The sequence below is a fragment of the Papilio xuthus genome, unplaced genomic scaffold (genome assembly GCF_000836235.2).
Source record: "Papilio xuthus unplaced genomic scaffold, Pxut_1.1 DF827680.1, whole genome shotgun sequence".
NCBI lineage: Eukaryota > Metazoa > Arthropoda > Insecta > Lepidoptera > Papilionidae > Papilio > Papilio xuthus.
In genome coordinates, this window is record NW_013530969.1 from 75,488 (window position 1) to 87,980 (window position 12,493).

Sequence of the window (12,493 nt, forward strand, 5' to 3'; positions counted from 1 at the left end):
TCGCACAGCCCACACCCCACACACGTCGCACACCCCGCGCACCCCGCACACCTCATACACCTCGCACACCTCGCACACTTCGCACACCCCGCACCTAATAGTAGTACCACGACGTAGAAGACTTTATTATCTGTGTGTTGGTATACCTATATGTAGCTTACTGATTTCCTCGCGTCATTGCCTTAAGTTTATTAGATGCACGAGTATCACAAATACCAGTGTCAAACCTATAGCTATACCAGATTTAATAAATATAAACTGACAGCGTAATCTGACCCGGTGGGCATAAGTCAAACTAATTATGGCATATTTTTCATTTATGTCATTTTGTATACTCAAAGGGGTGATAGTAGCACCCCTGTTACCGGAACAATTAAGTGCAACAGAATGGTTTGCTTTAGCTCTTACAAAGGGTACGAGGAGGTGTGCCCCCCCGCGGCCGCCGCCCCGCCCCCGCCCCCGCCCGGCCCCGGCGACGCCCACAAGTCTGCGCTCGCCGCCAAGCTCGCGGCGCTCACGCACAAGGCGCACAACTTCGTGAGCATCGCTTCAGTACTTGATCCTATGATGTTCTATGATGTTTACTGCGACAGTAATCAGCATATGAGTGTGTGTGTCGGTCGGTCAGCAGGCGAGCCGCATCTCATCGGCGGCGGGCAGCCGGCGCGGTTCGGTGTCGGAGGAAGCCCCCGCGTCCGCCGCGTCCGCCGCGCCCGCCGCGCCCCCCGCACTCTGCTCCGCCTCCTCCGGCGTGAGCTCGGGGGGCAGCTCGGGGGGTGGGTCGGGGGACGAGGCGCCGCCGCCGCCGCCGCCGCCGCCCGCGCCGCCCGCGCCACCGCCCGCCGTGCTCGAGGAGCCCGCCCTCAGGCCCTCCGAGCTCAGAAACAGACTCGGTAAGTACGATTAAAACTTATAACCCTCTAGGTCCACATATTCTTATTCTCTCATTCAAAATTTGTCTCTTATAAATGTTTAACATGAGCAATTTGATCTAAATAAAGTTTGCAGCGAGACAATAAACATGAAATGAAACACATCATCATTTATCCATCGCTTACAATAGATCGGTGATTTATAATGTATACTTATGTGCACTACGTTTTAAAATATAACGTTCACAATTCTAGTTTGTGTCAAGTCGTGTTTTTAACATATATACTCGTATTACTTATGTACAAAAAGTTCCTGTACAATGTAATCACGATCACATCTAGTTATCACATTTATTTTTTATTTAATATTATATAAAATGTCATGTCGGGTTCAGATACGAGTATATCACAAATAAAAGAAACCATTCAAAATGAATAGAGTTCGTTTAATGAACATAAATATTAAGTTAAACGTAAAGTCAAAGAAAAGGCAGAAAGCGCAACGTTTAGATTGCGCTCAGTGAGTCGTGTGTCGAGACGAGAGACTGGAGCCAGGCCGAGATAAACTTTCCGCAGATAATCGTACACCATTAAAACCGAAGTGTTAAGATATGTATGTGTGCGTACATGTTGCACGCGCATTAATCTGTCATAAATTAAATAAAATAATTATCATAATTTATTATTTTAGTTGCAATTGTTGCAATAAATGTTTGTTCGAGCATCGAGCAGCACCGGCGGGAGAGCGCCGGCGCGGCGCACAATTAGTATGCGAGACGTGAAAGATCTCTAAATTTGTGAAATTAATTTCAGAATCAGTTTAACACTCGGCCAGTACATCATTATATTTTTTTACTTTCTACCGCGACTCCGGCGGCCGTTAGTCTCGTTCTGATTAAAGCGAACATTTACAAAAAACCTCGTCTCATATACAATAGAGGAATCGCTCCTCAACTGACTACATTTTTGTCCACTTTCCATTCGTTGACGAAGCTGACGTAGAAACCGTGTTGTAATCAACAATCAATCACAACCAACGAAGAGCCGTGCACTACCTGTACTGTGACCAAGCAATAAACAAACCTACTTACGAGTACACAATACGTGTACGTATATTGAACTTTATATATTTGCTCCAAATTTCCAAGAGTTGCTCCAATCGGGAAAGTTGTATAGCAGAGTGTCCGCCTCGGGTACTACAACGTGTAGCTCGTCTGTACCTTGTGTCTGCGTCTGTGTCTTGTGGCACAGGTGTCTGACAGTACGGTACGACGCGGCGCGATGTCGACTCATATCTCTCAAATAACATATTACTCAGCAAAGAAAATAGAAAGTAGATTACTTTATTGCCGGTAAATAGTGCCGTCTCGGTATGATTATTTTGCCAGCGCTAGTTCTACACCACTTGCACAAAAATAGCTTGGTAATTATCAAAAGCACTATTGTCATTGAAGTTGTAACGTAGTAATGTTGAGGTGTGACTCGCGCCAATGTTGCAACTGTTTACAAACGTTAGCAATCGCACATTCTATAGAAATTAAACAATAAATATCATATTGTGACTTGCATCTGAAATATATTAAGACTACATATTTATCAACACGTCGCTTTGTTATATGTAAGTATTGAATTCCTTTCAATTAGATCCGTTAGAAACTACCAAAGAAGTTTGTGTGTCGCGTTAGAAGTTTACACCTAGACGTTAACTTTGACCATAGTAAATATGAGTGCGCAAGCGCCAACGCGACCTACCAACTGCCGTCATCATCGGTGTATGGTAGTGCGTGCGGTCCACATTGCGATGTTTATTTGGGAGCATGTTATGGTTCAAGTCAAAGCTTCGAAAGGTGATCGGCCCCTCTTGTGTAGCAACTGCACACCGCAGCAACGCGCGCGACTGAAGAAGCTGCGCTGCGCATTGCCTCTTGGCTTGGCCATTCAATTTTTACTTGACTAACCTCTTCTTAATATTTATCAATGGTAACGAAAAAAACATTTAATGTCGTGCAATAAATTTGAATAAAACGAAACGCGGTCAGGACTCGAATGTCCATGATTTTGTTCAGCATATTCGCTGACTTCGCACTTTCTCATAAAAAAAATAATGTTATTGTCAAGTCGGTGGGGGGTACGGGGAGTGGGCGGGGCGCGGGGACGGGCGGAGATGAAAGAAAGCGGCGATTAATCTGTCAGACGGCATCAGGAATCAGAGTGCGACGGCCGCCCGCCGCTCGCATGAGAACAGTTAACCTTTCGAGGCCGCTGTGTGCTCTCCGTGCTCTGTGCGGTAATCCGGTGGCTGGTGTGCGCGGACTTCGGGTGTTAGTGCTAGTTGTCTGGGGACACTTCATTAGTGCCTTGATTGGGGTCCACGGCGACGTCGGAACTCGACGTTTTGTGTTGTTTTGGTGCGTTTTCTGCAAATTAATAAGTAAATTAAAGGAATACACTGAACGACATCGTAAGTATTATTTTCGTCCTTCTTCATCACGCACTCTTCGTGTTCATAGCCATTTAAGGTTTAAATTGTTGTAAAAATTAAACATTGTTTTAAATTGTTTTTTTCTCTTCTGTTTAAATCTTGCAAGGTAACAGTAAAACACGGTTTCAAACAAATTGCCGTTTCCACATTTGCGGTTTTAGTATTCGCGTCAGATTCATGGAATGTTTCCTCCACGAGTACGGAGCTTTCTAATGCAGTTCAATATTGTGACACTGACTGCAAAATATTGTACACAAACTGTGCCCACATCACATAACAACAAAAAGTAAACAATGTGGCTGCCTTTGTTGACATTAGCCGAGTGCAAGTGCCAGTACCAGTACCACCCAGTGCCAGCGCCGGTGCATGTGCTAGCGCCAGAGCGTGTGCTAGCGCGAGGCGGATCGTTGCCAGCACCAGTATATTGTTAGTTTGTGCCGCACTAACATAGAGCTGCAGCAGACTTTCCTAAACCATTAACATTCGATAATTCGGTTTCTAATAAAAAATTGCTGAGCTTTGCATCGCAAAATCTCTTCACATTACGATGTCGCCACTCATCACTCGCGATTGTTTCGCAACAAAAGCGGCAATTATCACGAATCTTTGATCTTACTCTCGTGCAATGCAAATTGACTAATTATATTGAGTCAACAAAATATTATATGTTGTCGATTAATCGCTCGTTAGCTGCACCACACAGCTGAGGAAGCGGACCGGAACCGTAACGCCTGTAACTCTCTGAGACACGAAACGGAACAAGTGTGCTTACGGTTGAGCGTCAGATTGCTTAATAATTAACAGGAATGAAACAATCCAAACCCATATCAGTTTAATGACAAGGACATAGACTGAATGACGTGCGGAGGGTAATATGAGGCTAGGACGCACTGCTACAAGTTCGCAAGGCAAAGCAATTTCTGTATTTGAATGTAATCATTTACTGGAGCAGATCGTTTCACAAGTGTCCGGTGCCCCTCTCGCCGCACCGCGCCGCGCCACGCCGCACCGCGCCTCGCCCTACATTACCTATCGGTGCAAAGCTGCGACTTTTCGATCAGTCGCTTACGTTTGCGTCCGACTGCAATCTGACTCTGATAGCTAAAATAATAATAAATGTTCATTTAATGTTAGCCGCAGATTCGCAATTTCAAACAAAAATATAATATAAGAGTTGAACTTACGGGCGGAGTTATAGCGGTGTAGCTGATGCCATACATACGTGATGCCATACATACGTGATGCCACACATACGTGATGCCATATCCACATGGATGTGGTCAGTGCGCATTATTACAATAACTTGTTGTAAATTCAGAAAGTCAACTTGCCCCACTCACTGCCACATTCCGGAGAACACTCATATCGGGGACGGGGAAAAATCCTATGACATATTACTGGTGGAATCGGACCAGCCATCTTGGAAAATGGAATGTACTTATCTATGTATTATACTTTTAGACATTATTATAGCGTGTCTATTTAAGATAGATTCGTTTGACAAGTGACGCCTATAAAATATCGAATTAATTTTGTATGAGGATTAATGTCGTACTAAATGGACGGTTGTCATAGTGTCGGACGGCTGTAGTACCGTCGCGCACAACGATTCACTATCAACTATCGAGATAATCAGTCTTGTAATAAAATTAATCCAACAAACGGTATGGTAATTGTATAATTTAGGTATTTTATAAATTTTAGAATTTATTACAGTTATTTGTCAATGTATCGCACAATTAATTTATATAAAACATTTTCTGTTCGTCAACATCGCAATTTTTATTTTGATGTCTTATTTCTTTATGTGGTTATGAAGGATAAAGTGGAAATAGAACGGAACAATTTTATTTACATAATATTAATATAATACTTAATAAAAAAAAATCAAAAACAATGATCACGAATTCTCGATTGCAAGTCCTATGAGAACAAACATCGAAAATCGAAAAAATTCTTAATAGATTTTACTCAACCCACATCTAGTGAATTGTTAAATTAATCTATCATAAATAGACACACTATAGTCGGAAACCCCAGGCGCTAACGGCGCGATTTCGTTATCAAGTCAAGTGTCAGAATGATTAGTGAGGAGACATAAAAGTCGACATTTAGTATGGCTACAACCTAACAGTACAAATTGCAAAATCTTATTCTACCACATGCTGGGGAAAATCCTCATCTTTCTGCCAATCGAGTGCAAACAGAGAACGTCTCAGGTTTACACAATAACAGATAATTCCGGGAAGCATTTAAAACAGTTCCGTTACCACGCAGTATGTCGTGCTCTGCTCTGTTCTGCTCTGCTCTGCTCTGCCCGATGCTCGCAATTAACGAGGTTACTTTTTGCTCGCATTGCGTTAGCGCAGGGTGCGGGGTGCGGGGCGGGGGGCTTGCGCCACCACTACATATTGTTTAAACGTTGTACTGATGATGCATACATTATTCTTAAAACATAGATATTTTAATTGATATTAATGCATCGTAATATACATACATTAATGCGCCAGTACTAAAAGAGTTAAGGTAAGTGGAGTGTTATGAGCGACCGCGGCGGAGGAGGGACTTTCACTCCCCACTAACGCGACGAGTGTTGCAGCGCGGCGCGGCTCCGCGGGCCCGGCGGCAGACGGCGAGCGGCCGCGAGCACCCAACCTCGTCAACAAGCAGCCAGCGCTTCCCTTCATACCGCCCGCCTTCCCGCACGCGGCACCGGACCGCCTCATCAAGCCCTCCGAGTACCTGCGCACCATCACGGCGCCCTGCAAGCGCGACGAGGGCGCGGCGGAGGGGGCTCCCCCGCCGCCCGCGCCACCCGCGCCCCCCGCGCCGCCCGCCGCGCCCGCTCCGCCCCAGCCGCCGCCCGCGCACCAGCCACTGGCGGCAATCAGCAGCGCCGAGTTGTGCGCAGTGCGGCTGCGGGCGCCCGCTGGCAAGACGCTGTCGGCGCCGGCGCCCGCGCGCTCCCTCAGTCTGCAGTGCCTGCCCAGCGCGGCGGACTTCCGCAGCGCTAAGACGGACCTCATCGAGGAGCTGAAGATGTCGAGGGACATTACGGGCATTCGCAAGCTGCGCGTGGAGCGCGCGCGCCGCGAGAGCCTGCAGGACCACGAGACCTTCGCCGAGTTCACCAAGCGCTTTACGGCGGACAACTTCGTCGACCAGGTAACTGCACTGCCGCACTCTACCAATATTGTTGTAGCCGCCACATCATAGATTATATTTTCTATTTTCACGCTTCACGTACGACTACCGTAAACTTTAGAATAATTGACCAAAACCAGTTATTTTCCACTTGCTGTTTGCTGTTTAACGTCATCAGGAGTCGTATTGTAATATTTTGAGTTAACAAATGTGACATGATCAAACAGAATAGATGAGTTCGCGCTTGTTTCCTTCTTCAGCACATTCGCGCCGCGATAACTGACTGTCACTGCGTTGTTGTTGTAGATCGATACGATTACGTTAATGTGTTTGTTCAGAAGTACACAATTCAAACACACATCAACAAAAATGATGCGAGATCGATTATTGGGTTCGGCGGCTGGTCGACCACTTGGAGAAAGTGTCCGCATGTTATATGTGAAGTGGTGTCGTGCAGCCGCTCCGGTGACAGCAATGTTCTCATGGTACGCACTGACTACCTGTCTACCTGTACCTGGGTCAATGTCAATTTTTAAAAAATCTCCCCAAGGAAATATATTTCTCCGTGACTTTCAATGTAAATTTCTTCCAATACTTCCGACCTTTAGTAAAAATCCTTTTTCGAGCGTAAGCGGCAGCTCCACTGCGCTCTACTGCGCTGTACTGCCTCGCGTTGCGTAAGTAATTGCCGTTTATTGCCGGAGCTCGAAAGAAAGTCGTTTTAACGCGTTATATTAATTAGCTAACGATCCGAATGAGTTTTAGTTTATTTTGAGAGCGCGTTGCGGCGGCGGCGGCGCGACGCGGCGTATATCAGTTGTCACGCTTTCTCCGCCATGCGCCGGCCGCCTCACACGTCCCAGCATCGCATATACAGATGGACAACTGTCATATTGCAATACATCAAAGTATTGCCGCTCGTATAATACCGCTCACTTCAAGTACAGTCTTCGCATAAATATATCGTTTTTCCACATAACGATACAAACACATCCATTCCACAATTACTTTACACAATGTATTATAAATGGGACGCGGTACACAAACCAAATACATTAATCCGGTTTATCTTTTGAGTTAAAACAATATAAAGTTTGTTGTTAACAATTAAAGGGTACATAACTATATCTAAGACGTTACAAAGTCACTAAGATTTTTATATACCAAAGTGTAAGGACGCTGAACGTGTTATGTGTGTCGCGTCGTCTCGACGTCGTCGCGGGTTGTAACAGTTCGGCGGCGGCGCCTGCTCGTCTTATTATCGAAACAAAATGTGAGAGACCCTCACGGCGGGGGTCAGGTCACGTCATATAAGTTTAGTGACGAATGACTTGAAGTACGGTACACTCGCGGCGGCTGGCACGGGTCTAACACTACAATTGCCTAAATATGGGTCTTGTTATAGCCTGGACTGTTATTGCTGGCCATGTCATATTTTATTTCTTTTACTCATTTATTTTAACGTTGTACATTTTGTGTACAGTAAACTACAATGCAACAAATAAAACAGAAAAAATGGTACCGTACAGATGAACTAAACTCTAAAAGACTTCTCGTTTAGCTGATTCTAGATAGAAGGAAGCTGTTTATTATGTTAAACCTTTAACAAAATTTTTATCTACCAAAGTTAAAATACTTTACGGGTGCACGTCCGTTGCCTGTGGCTAGACATCGCAGGCGCTGCAGCGTCCGCAGCCCGCCGCCGCCGGACACAACGGTACATCTCGCCTCTACGTATAAATAGAAAAAAGGCAGCAAAATCATTGGAACGTAGAAAGATATCGCAATCCGACAGCTACATGGTCTCTCTCTAGTTACTGCTTACAAGGAAATTGTTGCTAACGAAAAATAATTAACCAGTTAACTTGGAAAAAACTATTTCACAGTTAATTAGTAATTATTGTTGTTGCCGAATCAATTTGTTAACTCGGCGAAGAAGGAAGCAACAGTAGGTCAGGCAGAGTTGTTTTTATTGTACTAGTTATAATCCGATCAGTTGCACACGTTAAATAATATCTTCGTTTGTGCAATTTAATATAAAATTATTAGCCTTATTTATTATATATTTCTCACATTCCGTATTGTCAAGTTCGTACAGTCAAGTTAGCCGAGAGATTGCTCGCTCGTGTACAGGTTAATAACTTAAAGGAGGTTGCTACTTAAATTGTATACGTCGGTGGCTAATGTTTCCTGAACCTTGACATGCATTTTTTTAAATAGTGCAGTCAAAATAAGCATAGCATAAAATTAAAGAGTTTAGCTACAATAATCGACAGAAAGCTGTAAATTAGTAGGATTATTTAGGACATCATTATATGGGAGGAGAAAAGGATTTTTTATAGGTATCTTTATGATCTACTAAGATGATGGAGTTCCGAACATTTTTGCAAATTTTCAGCTCTATGCGAATTAGTTGTAGACGCAAAGTAGCTTCAATATTTAATTTGACCGGATCACAATCTCTTTGCGCCTCGATAAATGTTCAAAGTGATCACTGTATGATGTAAATTGTTACTGCGAAAATAACCTCGTTAGAGAATTTTTAAGAGTTAGTTTTATAAGTAGCAAGAGGCGTCGCGTCCCCCGCGCCGCGTCGTGTGCGCGGTGCGTGCGCGGGTGGCGCGCGGGCCGGCCGCGTTGTAAGCGTGTGGTGTGGGTGGGCGCGTGTCGAGCAGGGCTGTGCGCAGGTGCCGGAGCGCGACGCCGCCGGCAACCTGATCCCGGCGTGGAAGCGGCAGATGCTGGCGCGGCGGGCGGCGGAGCGCGCGCGGCGCGACCTCGAGCGCGAGCTGGCGGGCGAGGCGGAGCGACGGCGCGCGGCCGCCGTGCCCGCCTGGAAGCGCCAGCTGCTGCAGCGCCGCGAGGACGCCGAAAACCGCCTCAGGTCCTTAGTTTTATTCATTTTCGTAATCTGTATTTCTAACAAAATTAATAAACTCCATGTATCTCTTGCAAAATTTTTATTGCTGTACCTTTATTAACTAATTGTTTTCTATTAAAAAAACAAGTACATAAGTAATACGATTATAGTATTATGGGCACAGCGACGGTTGCCTCTTTAATCTTCTACTTGTTCCGTCGTTGTTAAAAATTCTGGTCGTTCCGTGTATAAATAAAGGTGGCAATAAATAGTGTCACGTTGCAGGGAGTCGCTGTACACGCCGCGGGTGTCGGAGCGCGAGGGCGGCGAGTGGCGCGCGTTCCCCGCGCCCGCCGCCGGACAGCGCGCACTCTCCATCGACAACATCACGCTGTGCTACGACACGCCCGCGCCGGCGCCTGCGCCCGCGCACCCGCCGCGCGCGCCCTCTGAGGCCAAGCTGTGCACGGACCACTACAACGGTACGCGATGCGGGCCGCAGATAACTCGGCACCGGCCGCTCCGGTCAACATTTTATTCCATATCTTATTGCAGGGCACTCGATGACGAACGGCAAGCACGCCGAGGAGGAGGACAGCGCCAAGATCATCCCGTGGCGCGCGCAGCTGCGCAAGACCAACAGCAAGCTCAACCTGCTCGAGTAGAGCGCCCGACGCGTGTCCGACGCGTGCATGACTAGGCTCGGACACACTTTCAGACAAAAGACTTTGTTAGTGTTTATTGTAGGTCTACGGCATAGCATAAATTGCGTTGTATATTCACATCAGTCACTTCTCGTGAAAATATTGATTCTCGTAAGGTTTACCTCAATCATTATCAGGTATAACTGCATCTTATGTTTATAACGTAAATGTTGAAGATATGAAGAGGTGTCAGGTATGAGGTTGTGAGAACGCGGCGAGGACGACACGAGCACGACACGACCCGACCTGTGGAATTATTCGAAGGGACCAGTTTGTTGAAAGCAGTTCGATAGGAAATCAATATTTAATAAACGATAATAATAGTATTTTTTTCAATTAGGATGTAAATGTTTGTAATTAAGATGTAGCAAACGTAAATATATAAATTATTGTAAGTTTTAGAACTTCACTTGGAGGCTATTTATACAAAAAGAATTCTTCTTTTAGATTTAATTTTGCTTATGGAACGTTCATGTGTATATTTATGCTGGTGCGGAGCAGACGCGGTGCAGACGCGGTGGAGGCGCGTGGAAATATTACTATTTTGGCAGAAACGTGTTTTATTTCAAAGTAAAGAGTGTGTGTATCGTATCGTATCGGTATTTTGTTAGTGTCAAGGTGATATCTTTGTTGCAATATTAGTGTTTAAGCTTATCTGTGCAATTAAGCTATTTGTACGAATTACTTTAAATTTTTTACATATCTCTATTTGATGGTTGTCGATACAATTATATTGTTAATAAAAATCCTGTTGCTTTTGAATATTTTTTTTTTATTTCAATAAACAAAAACAAATGTACATCCTTCACTTATCAACGGTAAGTATTTCCTATCGTAACAAATGTATCAAAAGCGATATTAAAAAAGACACAATAATGTTGAGGAGTAATGTTATAGCGTCATTTGGAATTAACATGCCGGTCATGTCATGTCGGCGCTCTCTTACTCGTACTTACAGAAGACAAGAGCAGGGAGATGAGCGCTCCGCTGCGGAGGAGAGCCGACAGCTCGATACATTGTTGCAATCTCCGCACGAAGCGAACAATAAACTGTTATCGTCACACAAATTTATTGAAACTCGATAAAGTGTTTACGTTTGTCGATAAAATATATCAATACACTTTTGTTTCTTTTTTAAAAACAGTGTAACTGAAATGTGATACAATACCGGGAATATTCCAACAAATGAAAATGTTACTTCTCCTGTTCATTTCGTGTGAAGGTATAATATGCAAAGTTTGTTCATTGTGTGTGCGGCGCACGCGCAGACCTCGGGGCGCCCTCACCTGCCACAACTACTGCCACGAGGCTGAACCTTCATGCTTGAACTTGAACACATTCACATAACCAATGCGTCATCTATAAAAGCTTTATTTTTGTTAAATTAACCAGCACTTACCCGTCATTGTTATAGTCGGTTGTACAAACGGAACGATATAAAGAATATAAACAAGCTCTCAGGGTTTCCAATCTTTTTAATTTCACAAAATGATATACAATTTTCAAACCGTGTTTCATCATCAGACGAGGCGGCAGAGTGCAGCGACTTATGACAAATATGTTTATTAGTACACAAATGTGACATATCAATTGTCATACTTTATGTTACAATTATGTGAGCAACACGTTTTCGTAATTCTCTAACAGATAAGATTCGGTTCCCTTCCGGATTAAAAGTGTTAAAGTTGTATGTACACTATTTCTCATCTTTACTTATCATTTATTATTTGTAACAGACTTTATTTTCAATAAAAAACTTAAACAGTAAATACGTATCGCTGGAAACAAAATTTGAATGTTTATACACAAAATGGCGGATTTCTTTTCAACGCGTTCAGTCGCAGCTCGCTCACCTCTCGGCTGTCAGCTGTCAGCTGTCAGGTGTCACGCAGAGACGGCACGCACAGACAGCACGCACAGTCATCATTCTCTGGTTCCTGGCGCAGTCTGTTTGACTTCACAACAATTGTGTTTTAGGCTAAACTTATTTCATCATAATATTGCTCGAACAATGGCTTCGATGTTGAGAACCTCGTCTGCACATCACTCGACATGAAGCTATGTGTAATTTGTATATTGTATTTTGGTATTTTAAAAGTGTATATAATGTTTCAGTGTTGAGATGCGCGATCCCGGCGATGGCATCTACCACCGTGCTGGCCGAGGGGGGCGACACCTCGCTCATGACATTGTTCCTGAAGAACATTCTGAACCTGGGCTTGGGCTCGGCGGGCGGCTCCCCCGCGAGCCCTGGGCCCACGCCCGCCGAACCGAACACGAGGACGTGCGACAAGAACATCATTCGCGCCTTTATAGACGTGAAGGTGAAGGAGCTGAAGCCGTTCCTCCAGGACGACGAGTATATGGAGGAGGAGGGCGCGGAGGGCGGGGACACCGCCATCGTGCAGCCGGCGGGCGAGCAGCAGCAGCA

The 12,493-nt window shown here is 44.8% G+C and overlaps 1 protein-coding gene across 1 annotated transcript in view; it reads left to right on the forward strand.

The window, feature by feature from the left end:
* f (espin protein forked) overlaps positions 1–10,803 on the forward strand; it is a 17,737-nt gene extending 6,934 nt beyond the window's left edge. The window contains exons 9-16 of the mRNA XM_013310956.1: positions 9–113; positions 342–537; positions 632–702; positions 757–893; positions 5,954–6,519; positions 9,186–9,382; positions 9,644–9,840; positions 9,914–10,803. Of these exons, the coding sequence (XP_013166410.1) occupies positions 9–113; positions 342–537; positions 632–702; positions 757–893; positions 5,954–6,519; positions 9,186–9,382; positions 9,644–9,840; positions 9,914–10,023 (1,579 nt within the window). The 3' untranslated portion in view covers positions 10,024–10,803. The remainder of the gene's footprint in view (positions 1–8; positions 114–341; positions 538–631; positions 703–756; positions 894–5,953; positions 6,520–9,185; positions 9,383–9,643; positions 9,841–9,913) is intronic.
* Positions 10,804–12,493: the final 1,690 nt, after the last annotated feature.